Raw genomic sequence first — 26,146 nt, forward strand, 5'->3', positions numbered from 1 at the left:
TGAGTCAAACAATTACTTTATTTATGTTCAGGTAAAAACATGAACCTGATGCAGTAAATTATTGCAGATCTTAGAAACCAGCACATGAACGATTGGGCCAAGAGAGCATACAGTGGCGCCCTCCCCTGGCCAGACTGCAGGTGCACACCACGGTTTGTTCCAAGCCAGCAGTGCAAAGAAAAAAGAAAAAAAAAAAAAAAAAAAAAAAAAGTCAACTACAGCAAGAAATAAAGACAATATAGAAAATTAAAAAAAAGTAAAGCAGACATTCGCACCTCAAACAGGGTGTGAAACTGCATATAAACTTTATTCCATAAATGAGCTTGAAATGCTATCTGGCCATTAAACGATAAAATGAGACCAGCCAAAAAATGTTTGTGCCCGGCTACATTATGTGTTGAGGGTTGCTCAGAGCTTGGTCTACCAAGAAAACCCTACACATCTGGTAGGGCCCAAAAGAAAGACACTAAACCCTATCAAAAGAAGAGCAAAAACAAATTTTACCTGATCAACACATTGGTTACAACTCTTTATCCGAGCTGAAGCTCTCTATAATATAAAGGAGGGCCAGAAAACAATCTCAACTAGCGTAAAGGGGGGGGAAAGAAAAAATAAAATAAAAAAAAGATAATATGCGCTCATCACTACCCCGCATTCAAACAACTGCAACTCTCGTTTTCACAACTTGAAGCAAAGACACACGGAAGGGAGGGGGGAGAAAAGCCGAACCGAAAACGCAACACACAAACTGGGGCAAATATAATACAGAACAAAATGCCAACGAACGAACTGAGGGGGGGGGGGGGGGGGACATGAGAACAAAGAGCTATTCTATCAAATGTGTAGAATGAGCAAAGTCTGCAAATTTGTCTGTACAAATGATCTTTGGAGCTAAAGTAAACCTAGCTTGCTCGATGGAACCCACCCACCCACAGCCCTCCCTCCCCTTCGCCCCCGACACCCACTGACTTTGTCCACCATTCTGAAGAGGAGACATCCCTTTTTTTTTTTTTTTAAATATCACATAGCAATGCAATTTAAAATGTCACCCAGATGTTTTCATCTTTTTTAACATTACTCAACTACTGATATAAGTTTCGCTCTCTTTTTTAATATTTTAAGTTCTGTGAGTCATGGAACACATTTCCATTTTTGTATTTTTTATATTTTTTTGAGAGACAGGGGCAGCAAATATATATTTAAAGTCTTAAGTTTTCTGCAAGCTGCTTTCTCTAACAAGAAGGCTGTACACGTAGCCTCGATGTATGTGATTACAAAAAAAACTAAGAAGGAAGTAATGATTTCATCAGTCGCTGTAGAAGGCATTTGAATGTGACATGTGGAGAGATCAGGAAAGGTGGAAAGACTGCTGGCCCTCGCGTGCCGCAATCAACAGTTTCTCTCGCATGATCTCTATGCTGGAGTAGTCAGGCAGCTTCAGGTAGTTGACGCAGGTCATGACTGAGGGGAGGAAGTCGTCTGGGTTCTCTGTCGACTCGAAGGTCTTCCTCACGATCGTCAGAGGGGGATTCAGGCTCCGGAAACCTAAGAGACCAGAGCGATACCAAAGTGAGTGAGCAGCTTGGTTACTGCACGACATGCATCCACAATTTAAACATCATCCTTAAAACCAGCACGTGTGAGGAGACTCACCTCCGACAGGCAGTCTGGGGCTTCCTGTAACGAACTGCAGGAAGAGTCTCTGCTGCTCGGCATCGAAACTGCTCAACACCTCAAACAGAAACCGAACTGCACGGCTGCAGAAGACAGAGATCAACGATACATCAGATATGGGTCTGGAGATTTTAACCTTTACCTATAATGTGTCGTGTATGGAGTATGAAAGAATCCTAAAGCCAAATTCTATGGTGTTCTTCAATAAATTATTCGTCAGTTACAGGTTTTTCGCTGAGGACAAACTTGTAGAAGCAGCTACTGGAACATCTAAAATGGCATCACTGTGTCAGTAGCCAAATGGCAAAGTAACAAATGCTAGGCAAAAAACAAATGATATGACGGGCCTACTAAACCGCTGACTTGCTGTTATTTTTCCTTTTGGACACAATTTAACAAACTGCAACTGTGGGAATTATATGTAGTTAATAACCTGAACATAGCATTAAAGAGCATTGAATAAATGTAAGGAGTCCTTCCTCTATTTGCTTTATGAGTCAGAACAGCAATGTAATTACCAACTCTGGTCCTTTGTGAATTCACAGCTAATTATCACCACCCACTGACTAATCAGGGACGTATCATGATATGTGACTAGGTCTGAGCAACAAAACCTCCAGTTAAAATCATGTTGTTATCTAGATTGATGTCAGAGGAATCCAACTGACAGAAATCCTTTGTTGCGACGGAGAACTTTAATTTCTGTATAATCAAGATTCCCTGATTGAGTCCCATCGTTAAACTCTCTTGGAAAAAAGTGAAAGGCAGCAGGTTCTGTAACCGAGTCAGTATTCACAGGCTGCAGTGCCCTGTTTGCAGTTTCATGTCATTGGGTGACAGCCTCACCTGTCATGTGTGTAGCCATGGTCTGGTCGACAGCACTCCATCAGTGTCTTGACGTCCCACGTCTCTGATTTACTGCCACACAGCAACTGGTCAAGCTACGGCAAGAGAGGAGAACAAATTAGAAATTGAAAATGAGAAAAGAGAATACGATTGCAAGCTTTTATTTTACCGGCAAGAAAAAAGAACAAAAAAACGGAAAACGTTTTACCTCCTCTGGATAGAAATACTGCAGGTGATGTAAAGGGAAGACTGATTCAAACCCTTCCCTAAACGACTCAAATTGTCTGGACACTCCTTCATTTAGAGTCCAGTACACCACCAACTAGACAGAGAGAAATTTAAAAATAAATGATCGTAAGGTAGAACAATAATAACAGTGACACATTTCTGAGACAGAGTTTGTGCGTGTTTCTCATACCCTGAGGTATTCCTCCAGGTTGTAGATTGTGACTGGGACGTCTTTGCCGCCCTTTTTCAGCTCAATGTTTGGGTATCCTGGGAGGGTGAGGTCCAAACCCAGGTCCTCTACTGAGCAGCCGTTCATGTTAAGGCTTTCTAGCCCCTGCTGCAAGGTCTCCCTCGTCTGACACAAACACACAAACACATGTTAACAACAGAACCTCTGGAGAAACAGGAGGCAGCCCCTTTTATGGAACCCTGATGAAAATACTCTGATACAACTGTTTTGGAACAGAGGTCTTCACTTTGGTTCTTTAGAAGAGTAAAAAATACAAAATCAATGTCAACCAGGATTTAAAACCAACTCATGATCTATGTCCTAATTCAGGGGCCTCATCCTTCAGACATTGCATTTGAAGACCAGGGACAACATTTGGCTGTAGACCATTTTAAGGCTCCTTTCTCGAGCAACGAAGGACCAATCATCAACAACCTATCTAAGGCTCAACCTTCACCGGTGACTTGGTTTATGGAGGCCACGCCTTCGTAGACTGAGTAGTCCTGCAAGGCATACGGCCTCTGAATTGGTACACAACCTTTAAGAGCCCTAAATGTAACAATAAGAGGATGGTGTTATCTACCTGTGATCTGTCCTGCTCCAGCCTCTTCTTCTGGCGGATAATATCTTCCAGGTGCTGAATGGACTTGGCCACACTGGGGTCAATGTTCACCAGATCATGGGAGCTTACCGACAACTCATTTCGCAGCATCCACTTGTAAAACGGCAGACCCAGGGGCAGGTCCAGCTGGAGAGAGGAGCAGGAGGAAATTGGTTAATGAAGTCAGTTAAAACACATTTAACAACACATGTATATCAATCAGTATGTAATGTTTAAATGCCCAAATATGTATCAGACATTGACTCAAGCCCCATCACCCACTTGATCAGTGACCAGCGCTTGAAATATAAAACATGTGTTCAACCATCATTAAGCAGGCACCATATGCCTGTACTCACTTCGACATTTATACATGACATTAAGTTTTCAATGGCAGAAAATCACTTAATGCTTATCCGCGGAAATACTAGTACATTAACCAAGATAGAAGTATTTACCAGTCTGAAGTCCATAATGGCTTTGGCCATTAGCTTTCCTAAGAAACGGAACTTCATTTTGATTTTGGCTATGTGTGCTGGTTTGGTTGTCCTGCCAAAGGGAACTGCGAACAGTCCTCTGGAGCTGAACATATACTTAGTTCCCTCTTGGCTTCCTGTTGGGCAGAGACAAAAAGTACGGACATACTTAGTCAGGTTAACTACAAGACGCAGTACAAAATTTGATTAAGTGCAACTGTATAAAGATCATGGGTTGTCAGGTAAATTAACCAATGTCTGAAAAATAAAACAACAAAAAAAAACATCGGAAAAAAAAAAAAATATCCTGGTACCTTTAGGATTGGCCAGAGTGACCTCTTCACCCCTCCACAGGCCGAGGTCAGCCCGCTGCAGCTCTTGAGACACCAGAGCGTAGAACTCCAGAGTTGGGCCAAGACCTGTGCCAACCTGAAAGAAGATCAAATAAAACAATTACATAAAAGAAAACTTGCACCAAACTCTTGTCTTAGTATTAGTCAGATATCAGAAAGTAATAGTACCTCGTTCTCATACTGAATCTCCAGCATTGCCCTGGAGCTGCCGAGGTCCTGCATCACAGACTCAGCCTGTTTGAGCAGCTCGTCGCGGTTTATCGTCCTCTGAAAACATGAGTCGAGAAAGGAAAGATGTTAAGTTTCAGAAATCCCTAAATACAAATAGGTCCCAACATTTCACAATGTGAAATACAAAATGATCAAAGAACGAATTTTTTATTCCATTCATACAGAATGGAAACTCATGAAACACTGAAGACTGAGTCTAACAAGTGGATTCAAGTGAAACACTTAAGTTTGGAAACACAGCACCTTTTTCCTGTCCAGACGTGGTGCAACTCTGCTGTCCTGAGAATCTGATTGGTTGATTTCAGGGTTTGTATCCAGTAGGCGCTGCATTGCTCTGTCGCGGTCAAAGGCAGTTACATAGAACAACATCTGCCGGGTGTCAAAGGGGAAGAAGAAAGGACTGTAGAGGAAGAGAGTGAGAGAAAAGTGTGTAAATACCAACTTCTGTGAAACACAATTGGTAGTAGCTTGTTTTCTTATTCCTCTTTCAGTCATCAGGATGAAACTTACCAGGTCTTTCCAAGCTCAATGAGCCATGTAGGGATATTCCCTGTCATGATGACCAGTGGGTCTTGTAGCTGACGGTTTGCTTTGGCTGTCAGCTTACTGTTAATGAACTCACTGGTCAGGATGATTTCCTTACACACAGCATTCTGCAAAACAAACGAAAATTATGATGATATTCTCTATATTTTATGTTGTGAAGCTATAACTGATGCTGACTGCAGTGTTATTCATTTAATCATTGCAACAATATTAAAAAGCATCTTTGGAGACTTACATCAAACAAGTAGAACCAGTATCTACTGATGGAGTGCAGGACCCTCAGCAGCAGGTTGACCTCTAAAGAGGGGTCATCAAAGGTTATGGTCTCTGGTGGCTCCGGAGTGAGGTATGTCTCTAAGGGATTGATGACGCTGGGACACACACCATCTGGAAGAAATGGGAATGAATGGTTGTAATTAGGAACAGTATTCAGACTATTGAAAAGCTGGATGATTCAAATGCTATTATCTGGTCACTCAACTTCTGTTTTATTTTTGGACTAGGAACTCCCAACTACAAAACGACTATGCTGAGCTGAACTATTAATATACAACAAAGTCAATTTAAAAAGAAGCAGATGCAGAATGTTTCTCTGATAGATGGCAGTACTTGTATTAATTTAAGAAACTCTTCACTTCAGATTCAGAGAGGCGGTGGACTAGTGGCAGAAAGTGTGACTGTGTGCATGTGTGCATGTGTGCATGTGTGTGACCAATAAAGTGTAACAGTATCGCAAGGGTTACAGTGCAATTCTTCTTCTCACCATGCCACAGCTCATCCTGCTTCTTGGCGTTGCGAGGTGAGGTTTTGGTGGGAGCAGTCTGGGCTCGGCCCCTCTTTCCACCCACAGCATCTTTGCTGCCATCCTCATCCTCTCTCACAGGCTTATACCTGGAAACGAGACACATCATTTTGTTTCTGGATGCTTCTCCTATCAGGTACAGTTCAGTGTTGACTCACGGTATTTATGTTTTAGAATGTAATAAAAAAGATTTTAAAGAAAATATTTTGGATTCTTGGATGGGACATGAGGTTTACATGCCTTTTGGACACAGATAATTTGAAAATCATTTACCTTAATGACTGGACTTTGGGTATATACACATTTTAAGGAGTAACTGCATTGTGATAAGTAAAATGTTGCAATTCTGAGAATACAAGAACACCACAGGGTGCATATCACACCCTGTGGGATACAATTTGACAAATGCATTTGCATGGACACTACTGGTTAATAACCAATCCCAAAACATGTTGCCCTTCCGTTTCAAAAGTGACAATGACGGGTTAAGACAGTTGTTAAGACCTTGTCTGCATTTTTACCATATTGTGTGCGTCTTGGTCCAGATGCCAGCTCGTCCAAGGGGGTTGGCTTCATCATCCGTCGACTCCCTTTCTTCTTCTGCCTGAAGACTGTACTGCCGTACAGCTTGGTATACAGTCATGTTGTATGGTAACAGGTGGTCACCGATGTAGAACTGTAGTCTGTGACGCACACTGCCAGAATTCAGGAACTGTGCTGCCTGGATACACAAGAGATTACATATTTGTATTAACAGTATTAAAGTGAGATTTGGATTAACTTTAACAAACGTATTCAAACAGTATCTGTTTACGAATAAAAAGATAACATACATATTTGGCATGAAATGCCTCACATACCAGTGATTCATCGATTTCATCATCTGAACCATCATCATCACTGTCTTCGTCTTCTTCTCTGATTCGGCCATACCCTGTGCAGATGAGATTTTAAATAATTGCAAAGTTAATTCACAAAAGCTTAAAAGAACAATCTTTGGGCATCTGGACAATTTGGAATACACAGGTGCCTCTAGAAATTTAAATTGTGTCCAGTGTTGTCAGGGGGGACACTGGCAAGGAATCAGCATCAACATTAAAAGCTGTGAGCAGCCCTCACCTCTGACAACTAAATATCTCTCGATGGCTTGCACCAGAGCCAGTGGGTCAATCTTCACTGGGCCTCCTTTCCACTGTTTAACATTAGTGCAGTCTGGGTGTCTCTGCAGCTGACACTTCAGCTGATGTGTATTGAAGAACTTCAGTGCCTGAGATCCCCTGGAGAGAGAAAATTAATCATAATGAAACAATGTTAACCAAACAGTGTAAGATTAACTGTTTAGATATACAGTCATGTAAAGCCACAGACCTGCTGCCATTGCCGTTGCCACTGGGGAAGTCATGCACTTTAACAGGGAACTGCTCCATTTGGCTCAGACAGCTGTTTATCTTGTGCACCAGGCCCAGGTAAGCCTCGTTCCCTGATGGGTCTAGACGACCGACAGGGTCCATTCCTGGAACCTACAAACCACAAGGTGAAGAATTAAGGTTAAATTCAACAGGTACAACAGGAGACAGCAAACAAAGAGTCACAAACTGTGTTGATAGTTTCCAGAGATGTCTGAGTTTCCACTCTCGAAGAACACTGAGTATTAGAAGAGACAGGTCACCTTGTACCATATACAGAATTTTTTAAGCCTGGCAGTGTAAATATTTAAGTTTCTCACCGGACAGCCAGCGAACACATGGAGGAACCTCTTGAGCCGCACGTCACGAGTCAGCAAGTCCCTGTCCGTGTTGGAGGTAAGGTAGACCAAGAGCTGCTTCACCAGCCCACTGTGCTGGATCTCAAATGATGACACATCAGATTCCGATACAATACTGGAGATCTCCGACAGGCACTCCATACCACCGTCCACCTGGGAAATGGGAAAAAACAAGGGAGAAAAATTTGTCAGTGCTGGCATGTTAGTATTTATACAGTGAATTTTATTTAAAATCAATACACTTTCAGAATCTATATTTCTCTCAATTTCCAACTGGTTTAAAATGTTTGTGAGGTACCCAGTTTTATCAAGTTAACAATTTTTTCTTCCATATATATATATATATATCTTAACAGTTCACTACAAATAGTGAGTGTATGTTTTACCTGCAGGTTGAGCTGCTCAGTGGCTGTGCAAAGTCTCTGGAGTACATTCAGTGCTGGGTTACTGCCGTCCACATTTTCAGAGTTGAAGTAGCGCTCAACAAACTTACTCGCCTGTTCTTTGATCCAGGCCTTTATTTTGTCTCTGCAAAAGAATTGAAAATAAAAACACATTTCACATCAAATTAAAAGGTAACGTGTGACTTTGAGAATATTATAATATAAGTGGGGGGAAAAGCTAAACTTTCTCCCATACTCGTTATCATAGTACCTGTTATTTGATATTGAGTCCTTTGGAGGGGCCCTTGCCAAGCCACTCACCCCCGCTGTGCGTGAGGGCTCAGAGTTGGCATTATTGGTCTGGGCGCCCAGTTTGCCCCAGGTCTTGGGATTCAGACTGGCCAAGAAGGATGATTTTGGTGACTGAGTACTGGTTGGGCTCTTAGCTGTAAAGAACCCAGGCAGATTGGGAGGGTTATCTACGGGTTGAGAATATAACCAAGATCACAAAATGTCAGTTCAGGTCACGACCACTCAAATGTGCTTCAAAGAATCATGAACTTGCCACATGAAACTGAACAGATTCTACTGTCAACCTTGTATTAAATGAGGTCTTCGCTGTAAGGTTACTAATACAATTGAGATGATATGATTCAGCACAATAGCTCAGTATTATAAAATATATAAAACATTGATTTTCAGTTGTTCATGCTTTGAGTTGGCATTCGAATAAATGTTGTCCTAATTTTGGCCTTGTGAGGAGAAGTCTCATATTTAAATGTGAGACTTTTAACACTGAGACTGTGTATCCAAGTTTCCTGACACAGTTAGAGCAAAAGATAAGCTTTGTTTTTTGAATTCTCCTACCTACCAAAAGAATGTAATCATTTGTTATCCCAGTCAAGACTAAGATGGACCACCTGAGATTGTTTAACTCTTCTGAAAACTGGTTCAGAGAAGAGTTTGCGGCTGGACTAAATACTTTCTAAATATTCTGTGCACACTTCGTCAACCAGCACTCGCATTCATATACATGTGTAAAATCTGGGAATGAGGAGATATTGTGTCTCGGTGTCTGGGACCCATTAAAACCAGACAATTTCAGCGAAGAGTTTCACAACATCATATTTACAGATTCTTTAAACAAAGTATTCGATGCAATTTTTTCGAAAGTGATAAACATCGCACAAACTGTGACTTTAACACTTTAACTTACCCTGATTGTCTACTTTGTCATCATCTCTTGGAGGAGAGTATTTGGGTCTCCTCGGCCCTCTTTTAGGGAGTCGTTTCCTCTTTAGGACATCACTTAACCGCCTTTGTAGAGGAGAAAATTATTAATATTATGCTAACGGAGAACAATGAACATATCTGTGTGCATATTCATTTAAACAACAACTGGATAATATACACATGTTAAAATACATTGAGGAAAAGTAGCACACAGCCATCACTGAATAAACAATCCAATACTGTCTGAAAAGCTTAGATATGAAGTTTCCAATTCAATTTGTAGACAAAATTAGACAAAACTCTCTTTAGGTGGTTCAGCATTGAACACAAATGCAATTTGTGTTTTATGGGCTTAGCTTCCAATGTGACAGTCTTTGGGCCTGTGCTAGTAAAGAATATTTAAAACCCTTTTGTAAACAGCCAAACCAAAGCCACACATGGCCACAGACTCACCCCTGTGGGCTGAGGTCCAGTGAGTCGTCCATGCTGTGCTGGAAGCTGGGCGAGCCTAGGTCTGGAGTTGCATTATTAGCAGATGTGGTAGATGCCGTGCTGATGGTGGTGGTGCACAGACTGGCGGTACCACTTGGGCAAGCCTTAGGGGGACTTGTTACTAAAAAGGTCTCAGACTCTGCCAGGTTCTTAACCTGGTGCATTACACCTGGAAGAGAAAGGAGAAAGAGGACTTAGAAACAACCTAAATCCTTAAAGAAATAGCAGAGATCTTATGCTAGTTTTGCAAGAGTCAAGCTTTGTTTGAGGAAGGTGGGTCAATGTGAGTCAATGGTGGGTCAATGTGAAATGCAGACGATGAAGAAGGCACTGGAAAGGTAAAGAAAGGGAAACACTGGCAGTAATGCGTTTTATTTATCAGGTCAAATGTTTCTAAACTGCATTAAATAATTTGGCTCATGTACTGTTGAGCTTCAGATGGTGTTGTAATGATTGGCTTTGGGTTATGGGGTTCTTCAGTAAAAAAATAAAAAAAGATAGGGGGATCGTTTATTTACCTTCCCTTCTGAAAAAGACACTGAAGACATCAGGTAGCTTCTGCATGAGGATCTCAGCCATTTGCAGAGAACCCACTACAATCTTCAGGTCCTGGCTGGACAGCATGGAGGCAATGTGACTGTAGAAAATAAAAGAGAAAAACATACAGGTCAATTTACTTTCACTCAAGGAGTAGGACTGGTACGTCTTTAAAAGTAGCTCACAGTACGGCACTGTTACCTGGACACAGCATGGTTCCTCAGCACATCCTTCAACAGCTCTGCATCAGCAAAGAAGATGATCCTGAGGATGGCTCTAAGGCACTTGTGTCTGACAGCAGGGCCAGCCGACGAGCTGTACACCTCATACAAGACCCCAAACAGAGTTTTGATAAAGCACTTTGCCAGTTCAGGGTCCTCCTTCATCAACTGGGCTCGTGCGTCTTCTCGACGAACCTCCTGGTGGCCCCCTGAAGATAGAATGGTGAACAAGTCAGTTTGCTTTTCTTTCACATATCAGGTGCAGAATCCACACAACACAACTGGATAAGACACAGCAAAAGCAAGACTAGAGCTTGCTGCTGCCTGCTCAAACTCCATTCACTTGCACTCATTGCATGCATGCAAAAGCTACCTAAATACCCATTCAAAATCACCAAGATTATTTTCTCTAGAAATGTGATAAACTGCAGAAGCCACCTTATAACAAATATCGGTCATTTGCAGTGACCTGAATTACCTGTGTTGGGGTTGGCGAGAGGATTTGGTTTCCTCTGTATTCCACGTGCTGTTCCTGTGTCTTCATTTATCTGCTGCATAGAGTTGAAGTCAATTGTGTACACACGGCCAAGAGTTGACAAACTAATCTCATCCTCCCCGTTCTGGTGCGCTGTCTATAGGAGCAGATAATAACCGAATACACCCGACATCAGTAACATATAGATCAACTCCACAAAAGTGTGTGTAAAACTGTGACAGTGTAATTTAATGCAGTATTTTAATGATTAAATCTATTAATAAGGCCCTAAATCAGTCATGCAGAAGGCACAACATAGTTGAACAAATCTTTTCTGTAATGTGATATCATCGCAATTTTTTTGGGAGAGTTTGCATGTGAAGCATTTATACCTCAATGATGCGGCTATCAATGCGGTTGTAAGGGTGCCACAGTCCTCGGTCATCCCTCCACTGCCAGATCGCGCCTTCTGTAGTCTGGGCACTACCCTTCTTCAGCATTAAGTCAACGGCAAAGATGCCTTCTCTCGGCAGGCAGGGCATCAGCTCACTGTAAAAAAGAAGAGGTTTCAGAAAGTGGCGAAATTCTGATTAACTTGAATTAGGTGAAGCACTTTTTCTTTAAATACCTTTTCTGAAATTAAATGATGTGCTGTTTTCTTTACAGACTTTTTGTGGAATGAATAAGAAGGGGTAGCTACAGTTTGTTGATTAATAAATTTATGAAAATTTGAGAACCAACCTTTTCACAACAATGCTAAAGATACTACAGGGTTCATACACATTTTGTCCAATGGATTTCCATGACTTTTCAATAACTTTAAACCAAATTTCCATGACCGAACATTTTGTGAAATCTCGGTGTATACGCGGAAAGGGACAAACTAACAATGACAATTCCAAGGCATACAGTATACCTTAAATGACAAACCCAAGTATGCCTGCTTATATTTTGAGCGTATTTCTTGAAAAGCATATAAATTGTTTAAAACTCAGTAGTCAAGCTTTTAAAAACATTTAGCAGAGCACATTTGATAGAATTCCTCTAAATTGGGCAAAGAACAATGTTTGAAATAAAATGGTGCGAAAATTACGCCACAAGATACCGAACAGGAGGCAGGCAGACAGATGTTACCATATGAGTGAGGTCAGTTCGTAGAGCTCCTGTGGGCTCCGAGGTACCAGCTCAATCTGTTCCTGGCAGCTGCCATTTGACGCACCACACAAGAGGAAACGTAGAGTCTCTGCTATGTCTGTTCAGAAAAGTAAACAATGATAGTTCTGCTATTAGTTGCCTGTTGGATGTTTAACACAGAACATGCCTACACTTCTACTACTACGACCAACTATCACAGAACAACAACATGCTGTATAGATTACATTGAGTATAACAGTGATGGACAGGGGGAGAAGTAAGTGTGTATAAGTGTAAGGGTTACTCACTCTGTTTCATAAGCTGGACTGCAAGGCAGGGGCAGTTAGAGCACATAAGAGAGAACATGCGCACAACCATGATGAACATCCCCGAGCTGAGCACAGGAGGGGTCACAACCAGCAGCTGCTGAATGTTGGTCAACAGGTCCCGTGACGCCACCTCCTGCAGCAGGTTCTGTTGATTTGAACACATCCATTCACATTAGCCGGAAGTTTGGATATCAAAAGGCAAAGATAAAACACAAAACATTGTGTTAAGTCTTAAAAAAATAAAGAATTGAATTACAAACCTCTTCATGTTGAAAGTTGTCCACCAGTCTGGCGAAACAGAGACAAGTGCTTTCGACGGATTTCTTATCCTGAAAGATAGTTATAAGAATAAAAACATTAGTGAATCTTTGCATGTTACACTGAAGAAATTCCGAATATAGGGACGATGTTAAAAAAGTGAAATATGCAAGTAAACTCAATGAACTTGTTTTACTACAAAATAATTATAAATAAAAATTAAAAAAATCTAGACGTCTATTTCTACATCTGTAACCTGTTGCTATGAAAATATGGCAATGGGTTCTACAAACTCAGCCAATTAATAGTAACATGGAGGGAAAAGGTATGAATAAGTATAAAACTGAGCACTGAGCCAGCTAATATGACTAGTATACACGTCATCAACTTGAATTAAACCAGGTCTTTCTCCTAACTGATGAAATGTAAGCCACTAGGTATCATTTGCATTGCATTTTGAATTTCATTGTCCTACTACATTGGAAAACGTACCTGGTGTGTGAGTCTCTGTGTCAACAGTGGCAGAGAATCAGCTACAAAGTGGAACTCGTCTGGAGTAATGCTCTGGCAGCAGTTGGCTGCAATGGCCAGGGCATTCCTCTGAGCATTGATGCTAAAGAACTCTAGGTAAAGGAGGCAGTCAGCGAGCCCACCCTGTGAGGGATGAAATAAGAGCATTATTGTGGTCTGCAATTTTGGCTAAAAGAGAGAGGGCGACTAAAGGTTGTGACAGTTAGAAAGCACTTACAGCCTGCAAAATGGCTTTGCTGTGTCGCCTTGACAACATTTCCAAGGCAGTCAGTGCCTGCTCTGCTACGTCAATGAATTGGATCACCTGAAGCTGGGTACAATAAGACGGAATAAGGCATTAACATATCAAGAGGCCACCAATGTGAAATAACACGCGAGTAGGGACAGAGAGGGAGTGCATGGTCTTACCTTCTCCAGGAAGACAGGAATAGCATCGACCACCACAGCAGATGATCGAGGCAATGCCTCCATCATATATGTGAGTGCACGAGAGGCATGATTCATCTGTGTACATAGTTCAAAGTTAGGCTCAATCCGATTTGCCTTACAACACTGAATCAACCAAAAGATCAAATGTACAGCAACAGAAGTTCATCATACTCACAATATCAAAGTTATGCTCCATTTGTAACAGTGTAATCTGCAAAAGAAAGTAGAAACATGGAATCAGATTGGTGGTAAATCAAATACAAGCAACATGAAAGCTACTTTACGGGTTCATTAAAGTCTAGCTGGGGCATGGCTTCAAAGCACACAGGAAAGGAGGAAAAATGGCAACAGCCAAAATGAATAAAACTTACCAAGGCGGGCACCACACTCTTAACAGGGAATCCACCAAGTGTCTCTTCATTACCCATCACCAGCAGCTGGCACATCTCAATAGCGGCTTGGAGCTGCTGAGACTCATCACCTGTGGCCTGCAGGCCCTGCAGTAACTGCTGAGCCTTGGAGCCTGTAAAGAGAGGGCAGAATTTATCAACACCTATTTGGGGTTTACCAAACATAAAGAACCCTGATGAAAGGGATAGGAGTTTACACTCACTGGCTCCACTGCCTATGGTCCTGTGAAACAGCTGTGACATGCGGGGTCCCAAGGGCCCAAAAAGATGTGGGGGGAGTCCCCTGGCTTCCAGTAGGGCTGTAAGGACGAAGACAGCAAGGATTAGAGAGCAATTACAAGTAGAGTAAATTCGAAGACTGTTTTTAAAAGCTTGATTTCCTGATGCTATAACTTTAAAAATCAGGTGTATGGGTCAATGTGTATTTTTGTATTTATTTTGCCAAGGATTGAACTGTACATCTGAGGGGGCATTGAACATACCTTGAAGTCTTCCCATTTCAGAATCATCAGACTCACTCTCTCCAGAGGTGGTCATGCCCACTGCTCCAGCAACTGAGCTTGAAGCTAGAAACAATATATAAATAAAATTCTGTTAAATAGTAAATAAAGAGATCAGAATAATTGCTGTAGATTTTACTAAGAAAAAGCTTAAAATCACATTGAAGGTTTTTTGTGGGTTTGAAGGTTTAATCCTGAAAAAATTTAATGAAAAATTCTTGATCATCCAACAGTTAAACCTCTCATAGCAAAAAGAGTTGAAAAAGTGTTATGATGGGTACCTGAAGCCCCTTGTGATGCCTCATCAGTGCGAGCGGCTGAGGAGTTGGCCCCATCTTGGTTGTTGTCAGAGTCGGCCATTTTCTCCTGCCGGCGAGCGTCGGCTGCCCCGCGCTTGCCTAGGCCTGAGCCCCGCCGACTGAGGTAAGAGTTACAATCAGTAATGGAATAATCACCAAACTGCATTCTGTCAACAACAGTGATTCCCCTGGTTGATGCCCTTGTAGATTTGTTAATTTGTGTTCAGGAATCAAAGGATGCATGAAGATTTAAGGCATCCGTATTTACACAACAGTCCAGCCTGTCTGGTTAGCACCGGGATTTTTACCTGGTGCTGGCACAGGAGCCCGTGGTCTTCTGGCGTGTGCTCCGCCGAAAGCTGGGGAGCTCTGCTGGAGGAGACTCGCTGCGCTTCTTAGTGGATTTCCTCAAACCTGCAATGAAAAAGTACCAACACTGGTATTTATTGACTGAAATGCATTGTCAAAACATTACTAATCTGAACCAGTCGGAAAAAACAGTCATCTGGCAATCATAACTAATAGCTTCAGAGCGAGGGTTTGTGTCTGTCCTTGTCCGGTTAGATCTTAGTGCAGCATTTGACACTTTTGATCATCAAATTATATTACAGAGACTAGAACAGCTAATTGGCATTCCAGGATCGACCCTAAACCGGTTTAAATCCTATTTTTCAGATCAATTCCCATTTGTGCAAAACAATGAGTCATCTGTGCACACCAAAGTTAACCACAGTGTTCCACCGGGTTCTGTACTTGGCCCAACAGTGTAATCAATTAACTAAACTTCAAGCATGTTTCAAGGACATAAAAACCTGGATTACCCTAAATTTTCTCTTATTAAACTCAGCTAAAACAGAGGTTATAATACTTGGCCCTAAACACCTTAGCGCTATATTATCTAACTACAGTAGATGACCCTGCCCTTGCTTTCAATGAAACAGTCAGAATTTGGGAGTCATCTTCGAACACGATTTGTCCTTTGATTCTAACTTAAAACAAATGTCTAGGACTGTCTTCTTTCACTAACGTAACACCTCTAAAATCATAAAATGTCTTGTCTCAAAAAGATGCAGAAACACTTGTCCACGCCTACATGCAGACTGGATTATTGTATTCCTTATTATCAGGTTACAGCAGTAGGTCTTTAAAGGCTTCCGGTTAAATCTGAAATTCTCCTCCTCACCTAAAAGGCCCTCAAAACTATGGCACCATCATAACTTAAAGAGCTCATAGTACCATATCATCCCCCTAGAGATCTGCCCTCCCAGAATTCCGACTTGCTTGTTGTCCCTATAGTCTCTAAAAGTAGAGTATGAACCAGAGCTTTCAGCTATCAAGCTCCTCTCCCGTGGAATCATCTCACAGTTTCAGTTCGGGAGGCAGTCCTCTTCTCTACATTTAAGAGTAGGCTTAAATCCTTACTTTATGATAAAGCTTATAGTGAGAGCTGGTCCAGGTCTGTCTTGGACAATAATTCCTCAATTAATTTACCTTCCATTATGCTACAAACTGTTTATTGTAACAACTGTTGTAAATACTTGGTATCCACAAAAATGTTCGTCTTGTTTTTAGGTTGAATTATCAGACACCAACATTCTTATAAAACAAACAATGTGTAAGAAATGGCAAACAGTAAAATCCATACTCCTAGCCAGGGGGTAGCATACTTTAAAATCACATCATAAGAAACAAGAATATGAACTTATTGCATATCTGATGTCAGCGTGGGACTGAGCCAACCCTCCATAGATTGGAGGAGAATGTTTTTCAATACAGGTTTAAAATCAGTATCTGTTTATGTGACAAGTAGGTTGTATTCTATAAGAATGAAAATGATGATTTCACACCAAGTCTGTCCAGTCAGAGAGACGGAAAAGATGGAATGGTGACAGGAGAAGAGGTTGTGTCATGAGAGGTGGAGGAACATGCGTGAAAGCAGATTCATAAATATTTAAGCTCGCGGGGAGACTAATGAGTGAGTTGGTAGATAACTGAAACACATGTTTACAGTCATTACTCTAGTCACAAACTATTACATTGACTCACTGTTGCCTCTTGAGGTACAACCTGGTACTACGAGACGGGATAGACTATGGCTAGCTAGTTAGCATGCTAACTTCAACAGATATCTCTGTCACAATGGATATCTTTGACAGTGTTGATGATCAAAGTAGAGTTTAATTTGAATGTTTTAAACTAAAATACTTCTAGTAACAAAACTCAATATCATGACTATTGTTCACAGGTCTGTGATCAATAAAGCTATTAAAAACAGGTGGACTCTGATTGTTACTGTTAAATACACTAGAGACTCCAAAGTTGCCCGTTTAGAGCCCTGTTCGACTGACTAGAAAGGTATTTATAGCTACTAAACCGAGGCCGTATGACAGAACAACCCTCAAGCTGGATCTATGAATAAACATTTAAAAAGATTAAGACCAAATTAATTAAAGATTTCTATGTGGTTCATTTGTCCAGCCCTTTGTGTCTCACTTAGTATTGAACTACAAATGGTCAAATAGAGAGCCCTCTATTTGGTACAAATACAGCAACATATACAATGTTGCTGTATTTTTACCATTGGGTAAGTACTCACCATTACAGCTGAAAGTAACAGAATATGTGCATTCAAATTTAACAAAGTCCAACAAATTAAGATATTCCAAGGTAGATGAAGTACTTTTCTCTTGACAGAAACAGCTTCTGAGCCCTTCCCTGCCCTCAAACATACCCAAAGTCAGCTGGTGGGCCAACACACCAAAGCCAACTTAGGAGGGGTCACTGCTGTTGGGCCCAAGTCCCATGGCAAAGAGCCCACCTCAGTCTCTATCCACCTACCAAGAACAGCCTGACCTCTCGCTGACCTGACAGCTTAGACCTACTTCCCCATGCACACCAAAATTCATCTGAAATATACATCTGACCTTTTGGTTCCTGCACATTTTCTCCTCTACAACACGGAATATAGAACAAAGCTCAATACTTCTGCAGCACTGGCTGCAGCATTTCTTATTGGCAATTATCAGGTAACGGAGAGTCTTTTGGTCAAAAATGGTCTCATTGTTTGTCTTCTGTTGGCTTATTTGGAATTTTTAATATATAATATTCAATATTAATATACAGTTGATAAGTTTGCTTTGTATTGTGAAATGTTTTTCTGCAGAAAATATTGTTTCACTGAATAAAATGTAGTATGCAGCCAAATGTTTTTGGTATTGGTGCTTTTGGTGTGTATGTATGTATGTATGTACACACACAAAAATGTGTTGACTATAATAACTAAATATTGTAGCCAACAATTGCCAATAGTACGTTAATATGCTATATTTATAAGCATTGTATGGGTCAGCCAGAGAACAGTGACAAAGCTGTAAGTTCTGCACATGAAAATGTTGAAATAAAAAATCAGACAAGGTGACATTATTCATACTAGCAGACTCAAAAAACTGTATTGTCTGGCTAAATTAGTATCAGTTTTCTCTACTGCCAATTATAGAAAAATATAACTGCCCCCATTAATGCTGACAATAACAACCGAAGGCAATACTAACTTGACGACCTTTCAGCACAATCTTTAAACATCTGAATACATAATACCAACATGCTACCTCAATACCACAAAACAAAACAAAAACAACTCTTGAATTAAGGGTCTGACACAACACTGTATGCACTGCCAGTCAAAAGTTTAAAATAGAGCCCTACATGTCTACTAGTACCAGTGGTACATTTGTTGGTACATTTGTTTCACACTGACAATTGGGCAGCCAGCAGTATTTATGTATTTAGCTACTCTCAAGTATCAGGCTACATTTACTTCAGTCTGAAATCTGAGCCCGGGTACCAGCAGAGAGAATTCCACACTCACCACATGTGAACTAGATATACTAGTAAAAACACACCAACTGTATTAATACCTAATACATGGAAATCATGAGTTACGCAGATATCGGCATAAGGCTTTGTGAAATCTTACCCCTGGGTGTAAATTAAGTATTTGTACAAATTTCTGTCAAAGGTTAAGCATCTATATGTAGCTATTGCTTGGCGGTGTGTGTGTGTTGTGTGTGTGTTGTGTGTGTGTTGTAATGTTTCTCAACTGGGCAGCAACTGATGCTGCGACACTGCTCAGATCACAGGTCCTGTGACATCTAATCCCAAAGGTGTAACCTTAAACTGAGCACATGAGAATAATGTGCTGACCCTCAACAGGCAAATCTTTGCCCAGTCTGAACCCCTCTATCCTTTCATGAAATAAGAAAAAACCTATTATAGCAAATACTGCTTTGTATTGTGAAATGTAAACACCATGAGATAATTCTAACATAAAACTGTATAATGCTAAGATGCAAACCAAACTAGTGTTTTTTTTACCATGAACAGAGGGAATACATATACACTTAATGTGACTCACTTGCTAGTTTAGCTTGTAATCCTGATGGCCCAGGTTTGGATGTCTCAGTTTTGGAAGATCCGGGCAAGGACAGTTTGGGTTTTGGCAGGTTTACTTTGGGGTTGAAACGTGCTGCCCACTCAAATTTAGAAGAGCTGGCAGATTTGGCCTGCTCCTTGTCACGGGTACTGCGGCGTGGGGAGGGGCTTGAGGCCGAGCGAGAGCGACGTGCCTTGGTCTGATCTTTTCCCTGTTTGACTCTGGCGCCCTGAGTGGTGGCGCTGTTGGTGCCTGTGGTTGATGAAGAGGAAGAAGTGGAGGCAGAGGAGGAGGAGTCTGTCACGTTGCTACACCCAGCTTTGGCTGAGGCGGCTGATTTAGACGCCAGCTTGGTGGGTTTTGCAGTTCTGCCCTCCGTACGATTGGGGAGGGACCCAGCGGTGCTACTTAGACCGGGGAGAGAGTCCACTTTCTTCCGTTTCGGGATTGGTGAGGCCCCAGTGGGCCCGTTCTTCTTGCTCTGACCTCGACCTGACGATGCAGGTGGTTCTGAGGCAATTGATCTTTTCTTAGACTTTGCTGGGCCTTTCTTGGTCTCTGAGGTATTGTCTCTGGGTGGTGGGAGCGATTTGGATTTCTTGGCAGGGGTCGGTCCAAATGTAATAATTTGGTCAGGAGCTTCACTTCTCTTGAGACCTCTGGTGCCTTCACTCTTTGACTGGTGGCCTGGTCTGTCTTGTTCAGAGGTCCCTGCAGCCTCTGGGTCGTCTTGCAACACAAATGAAGCCACGGACAGAGTAAGACCGCTTCTGCCAGGGAGCAAGAGGGATAACAAAACACCATCTTAGAAAATTTCTGAAACCATGCAAAGAGATGAATTACAATGCCACAACTATCGAACTCATTCAGATTTAGAACAAAACCCAAACATGTAAAGTAAGAACTTTTCTTTATTGGATAAAGGACAAACCCTAAATACACACCCATACACATTAAGCACCAAGTAGAGAGGAGGGGTACCTTCTTGAGTTCTGCCCTCTGGACTGGCCAGTGGCTGTGCTGGCTGTGGCTTTGGAAGCCTTAGAATTAAGTCTTCTACTTTCAGGTGGGGAATTTGCTTTATGTTTTACTTGCTCTGACTGCAACCTGTAAGGTTGGAAATTAAAGAACAATTGACATTGCAGGTTTCTGTTGAGAAGCCACATACAAGATATTGATCAATCCCCAAATAAATTTGATTAACTGTGCTTGCATATTCACTGATACTGATCTTTAACACCTTTGGAGTAGCATTAAAGGCTGTTACAAAGGAGTTTGACCATGATAAAATTACACAAGCTTCCACTTTCATCGGAGGCCAAAACTACAATTGTGGGTTACGATTAAATTTCAGATTACTACATACAAATATTGTTCATACCACCCACGACCTAATCACAAACACCTCTCTATTAAATAGCCCTCTTTAAATGCTATATTCAGGAAAACCCCAACGATGAAAACTGCATTTTCTCATCAGTTGACTCACCTTCCCGCAACTGTGTGGTCTTGTGGCTGGGCCGCAGCAGTGTTCCTCTTTGAACGGCGCAGTGACCCCCCTGGATTGGAATTAGGCCGGTTGGACATTGGCACCTCTCTCCTGAAGGGACATACCCTTTCTAGATACTACCATTCACTGCAATCAAAGACAGAAAGAAACCACTTGAGAATACTTGAAAACAAATTATGGTGTATCTGTACCCAACTGGTTCCGTTTTTGAACAGGTAGCTGTGCAGTAGATGAGAGCTGATAGAGCTATGCACCACCGATCTTAAGTTAAACAAAAAACGAATTTGAGATGATCAGGCACAAAATCTTTCATCAACGTCCCTGTGATTGTACTACTCAAGATACAAACCTGAAATCAACAGCCATCCTATTGATGACATTATCATTTGTGTTGGGGTAGAAAGAAATCTACAAATGGTAAAATTGTTCTATAAACTGTGTGTTAAAGAGATTTATATGATGAACAAGATTTCAAAGAGGCAGCAATCTGCTTTCTTCCGAGGAAAGATAATAGGAACCCAACTCAATTTATGTCCAAAGCACCCTCACAATTTCCCCAGTCTGTAAAACAGAATGAAAAACTCAAACTAAATTAAATATAAACCTTTACCTAACTTTTGCCAACCAACTATATCAGAATATAATATAATTGTTTACAAGACAGCTTTTCAAACAACTGTCAGTAACCATCAATCACAATAATTGTGATCATGATAATCATCCATGATTAGGATCATCACTGTGATTAATCACAATGATCTTCATCAAAGTGTCACTTAATTAATTAATTCAAAAATCTGAGTCCTCAGATAAATAAATTATAATTGTTAATAATGAACTAGGTCACAGGCAGATGTAAATAGACATGCCATAGAAAAGGCTGCAAGTCAAACAAAGCTTTCAAAGCATCAGACTGTGATTGAAATAACAGCTGATGATAATCTTTAAAATGGTCAGAATATTCCGTAACATTTAGATACCATGCCAAGACTCTGTTGTTGTGTAGCTTACAGTTATAATTTCAGATTTGAAAGAAAACATGTTTAACACATGAAGAAGTATATTTTATATGTAATTATCATGAGCCATTGACACGAGGGTACTGATAACAGGAGTGATTGATATGAATGAATATACACACAGAGCAGCCTGATTTTATCAATTGATACACAGAGACTACTGAATCCACACCGAAATGCTTTCAGCCATCTTGAATAGGAAGGTTATTAATGAATCCATTTAGTTGAGGTTTAAATCATGATATCATTGATCTTAAAAATACGCAACACTAGGTAAGCTCACAGGGCCTTTTAAGGCCTGCGCTGACAGTGCGTCCTAGTCTTTGTTTATTCGTCCATTCTGACAACTGGTGCACCACACTGGCACATAACATGATGGAGTTTAGCTTCTCAAATGTTCGGCAGCCTGAAACAATCGCCGCTACAAAGTTTCGTCCAAATCATTAATCAGTGTCCAGTTTTAATACTCATGATTTATAGAGGCCTGTGTTACTGACGTAGTTGTCTACCACCGCCGTCTAACGTTAGCATGTGTAGCCACTCGTATCCTAGCTAGTCCCATACACTTTGACAGCAGCTCAGTCACAACCCCATCTTCAAAACACACACAATATAACCTACCAATGATAACACTTTATACCGAATATAAGGAAAGGAAACGCTGTAGTGGTGGTAATAACATACAAGAGACACGTTAAAGTTACGTTTTGTTAGCGTAGCAGCGGCTCCATGGAAATGCGTAGTTGGCGTACCGGTGTGTCAGCCTATTTAGCTCCCGAACTAAACGCAGCACCAAAAACCAACAGCTACATTGTCTGTTGTATGAAACAGCGATTTTTTTTTACAGACTGGTCACGACCAGGCCCTTAAATGTTGACTACGTGAGATAAGCTACACATCCGACAATGGCAGCATCGGCGGGTCCGTCTACCGACAGCCGTGTAATGTTACAGAGCTAGCAAGCTACCAATAAACCATCGTACGCTAACTTTGTATTCGCACTGCCATGACACACTGCTGTCTGGCAGTCTATCAAGTTTAAAGGAAAAAAATGTGCAAGACTTGCTCGTAAGCTAGCTCACCATCACTGCTCCACTGGAGGGTCGAATCAGAAATGAGACAGTTCTAAAGTCGATAAGTAACGAGGCAGATCAAATATCTCTCTCTTGTGAACTGTCAACGCGAGTACACAAGTAGAGCTAACTGAGGTTAGCTGGCTGTTCGGGTCAGAAATGTTTTCTAAGCTGAACTAAGGCCAATGTCTGCCTCACTCTAGCGCTTGCTAGCAATTAGGATAACGCAAAACATGCAGGAGACAAGTTAACTTCTAACAAGTGGCGTGTCAACAAAGCACATACTTCCAATTAGAAGCTTGGATGAAGAGACAAAGTTACGTCGGGTATTATTCTTAGCTCCCGGAATGACAAATAGCGAAGCTAATTATTAGCGAGCTAACGCTAGCTTAGCTGAATAAGAGCGAACGTCTCTTCAATGACCAGTCACTCGCCAACAGTAAGAGGACAAAAATAAACACTCGCCTGTTCGGTGAACACGTTCAGTTACCGGTTAATATAACGCTATGTATCCATCCGGTTGAAAAAAATCCCTGACATTATCAATAGCGAATTAGCTACTGCGGGACAGTCACGTAGCTGACGTTTAGCGTTGTCAAATCAAACAAGAGCCTAACAGCTACTGCCAGCTAACCTTGGCATGCAAAGTAATTAATATTAGCAAGCCTTATACCCGCTGTGTGCCGCTCTGCCACCTCCACGGGACGGTGGTGGGTTTTATTTATCACACTACAAACTGGTTCAAACTCACGAATTCAGTCTTGTGAGAACAATTATTGTCCAATTCTGCTCGCATTTCCAAGTTGTCTAGCTAGCAGCTAGCACGCTAGCGCTAGCTAGCGAAAAGAAATGGCCTCTGATACCTTTTAGACACACACACAAAAAAACAGGAAAGCAGGAACGGGAATCGAGATATTTTCGCAACACTGAGCCGTAAATCCTCCGATGTATTTCGACACTGAATCTCCTCGAAGGTCCGACAGACCGTTAGCTGACATGTCACGGAACAATTCTACCTTTTGTATGCTGTTGTTACCTATTTGTTCCAGTGTTGTAGTTGTAACAGACAGTGCACCAGCTCCTCTTTTCTCTCTCTGTCCCTGTTACTTTCACATCAGCTGAGGGGCCCACAACCGCAGTATACATCCGCGTGATTCATCCGCTCGAGGACTACTTGTCTCGGATTTCAAGCTTTTCGGCATCCGCACGTTTTCAGGCAGCGACAAAACACTGTGTGTGTGGTATCATCCCATAAATCCACAAACTCCTCAGACACAAAGATGAAGATTCATTTTTACGTCATTCAAGGTTAATCCCTGCAACATTGAATTCATTCGAGAACATTAGCTTGTCACAAATATTAAGTATCAATCCGCTAGGTCGTGACCCCCCCTCCCCCTCTTTCTTCAGTGTACACAAAATATTAATCTTCAATAATTCGTTTGATTCCCCACCTTTCATAAACACTGCGCGTTCATGTAAAACAACACGTATCAAACAGTTCCCTCTGCTGTTAGTCCTCTCATTTCAGGCCCTTTTCAGTTGTCATGGTTACAAGTCTGCGTCCAAAATGGCGGATTTGGTAGAGGAGCGACTGTGTGAATTTGATATCTTTTTTTCCTACTTGTTATTGCGGAAAACGAGGTCAGGTAATTGCAGTATTTAGTATTCATCAAATACTATACTATTGGAAGTGTTTATTAAACTACTGTGCGTGTGCAACACAGACACCAGCTCAGTTCTCACCCTACGAAGTGAACTACTTGGCCTGCGTAATACCTTGCTGGTGTATTATTTTCGTAGTGTGTATACTTTTTAACACATTGTTTCATTCCATCCAAGGTTTTTTTTAAGTAAAATTAAATGATATTGTGGCAAAATATGTACATTCCACGACCTGGACAAATCAGTAGCCACAAATAATTTACAGATTATGTTATTGCAGTTACATAAATGTAGTTATTTGGATTCACATGATCCTCACCGCACTATGAATCATAATGTCATAAATTTGCCTTTTCATAACTTCAGGTAATATGGAGTAGAGCTGGCCGAAATGTCCAAAAACTTGTTGATGTGGTCAACCCACAGAGATGAGGACTTCCCCTCCCACAACCCAGAAACAATACCTCAGATACCAAGAAAGGCCCAGTGAAGTCCAAGAAAAGATCAATTGCCTCAGAACCTCCTTCATCACAAGCTGCTAAAGCACAAAGTTTCATAGTCAGTGCCCAGTGGCTACAGTTACATTATAGCAGAAACCTTTATTCACCCGATCTTAATCTGCAATTAATCTTCTTTGCCGTAGTGGTACATGCTTCGTTTAAGCTCTGTGTTTTTGGTTTTACGTAAATCCGTCACCATCATCATCTTATCTGTTTATCATCTTGGTGCAGTTTTAGGGCAGAGATTGTGGAATAAAAATTATCACCTGGTCAAGGAAAGTCTGATTTCCTGGTGAACCTGCCTGATGGCATTATGCTCCAAATGCTGTCTTACCTCTTTCTGAAAGAGGCAGGACTCTCTGGCCAAGGCTTTACATAGATTCAAAAACGTGAGAGCCTTCTTAGATGTTAACTCCACAACAGCCTAGATGTGTTTTTAAATGATGACACAACTATGGTGTGTTAGTGTCTGTGTTCTCTCTCTCCAGCTTGTATTTATGTGCTATTATAATCTTATCTGTAAATTTGGATTATGATTTGTAATACTCTGAAGGTTTGGGAGTACTCTGAAGAATGGATGTGCTGGGTGTACCAGTGACATAGGGGTGTTGCCGCTGCCTGTGGCTGGAAGAGGACCTTTTCTTTTAGCCTTTTGCGCATCAGTGAGGAATCAGTGAATATGTACATTACTGTTCTGAAATAACTATTTCACAAATCTATCACAGTTGATGAATTTGCATTGAAGAGTGCAAACAAGAGGTATAGGGTTTTCTGGTAGGTATTAATGTGAAGTTTCATATTTGAGGTGTGTAATCTTCAGAAGATATATTCCATTGGTTTTAAAGTGCCAAATGTTCAGTGGATGCAGTAATGTATGTTGCTAATAAGTTACAATGCGTAATGATACTGGTAAATAAAAAAGCTTACTATATAATACAATTGTTAGTGTCCCACTGTGTTTTCTG

General features: G+C 41.2%; 1 protein-coding gene across 8 annotated transcripts; it reads right to left on the minus strand.

Annotated features, from left to right (window-relative positions):
• On the minus strand, positions 1-24,161 carry trip12 (thyroid hormone receptor interactor 12). Of its 8 annotated transcripts, none has more exons than XM_062385245.1 (42): positions 24,053-24,161; positions 20,904-21,050; positions 20,396-20,521; positions 19,397-20,184; positions 15,291-15,396; positions 14,965-15,101; positions 14,666-14,749; positions 14,387-14,482; positions 14,145-14,296; positions 13,949-13,984; positions 13,753-13,848; positions 13,562-13,654; positions 13,306-13,467; positions 12,816-12,884; positions 12,535-12,700; positions 12,227-12,344; positions 11,485-11,641; positions 11,096-11,168; positions 10,598-10,826; positions 10,378-10,496; positions 9,821-10,028; positions 9,351-9,451; positions 8,406-8,580; positions 8,138-8,279; positions 7,713-7,904; positions 7,355-7,506; positions 7,106-7,263; positions 6,847-6,920; positions 6,508-6,707; positions 5,948-6,075; positions 5,420-5,571; positions 5,149-5,291; positions 4,882-5,038; positions 4,576-4,674; positions 4,369-4,483; positions 4,037-4,191; positions 3,561-3,725; positions 2,939-3,103; positions 2,729-2,842; positions 2,521-2,615; positions 1,654-1,757; positions 1-1,545 (listed from the first exon to the last, which is right to left on the minus strand). In XM_062385245.1, the coding sequence occupies exons 2-42, from the start codon at positions 20,999-21,001 to the stop codon at positions 1,349-1,351; spliced, it is 6,096 nt and encodes a 2,031-aa protein (XP_062241229.1). In that variant the 5' UTR covers positions 21,002-21,050; positions 24,053-24,161; the 3' UTR covers positions 1-1,348. The 8 variants fall into 8 exon arrangements, with proteins under 8 accessions (XP_062241229.1, XP_062241228.1, XP_062241227.1 ...); XM_062385244.1 differs by having other exon boundaries at positions 8,406-8,613; XM_062385243.1 differs by having other exon boundaries at positions 11,096-11,249.
• Between the last annotated feature and the right edge of the window lie 1,985 nt (positions 24,162-26,146).

This window comes from Platichthys flesus, chromosome 4 (genome assembly GCF_949316205.1).
Source record: "Platichthys flesus chromosome 4, fPlaFle2.1, whole genome shotgun sequence".
NCBI lineage: Eukaryota > Metazoa > Chordata > Actinopteri > Pleuronectiformes > Pleuronectidae > Platichthys > Platichthys flesus.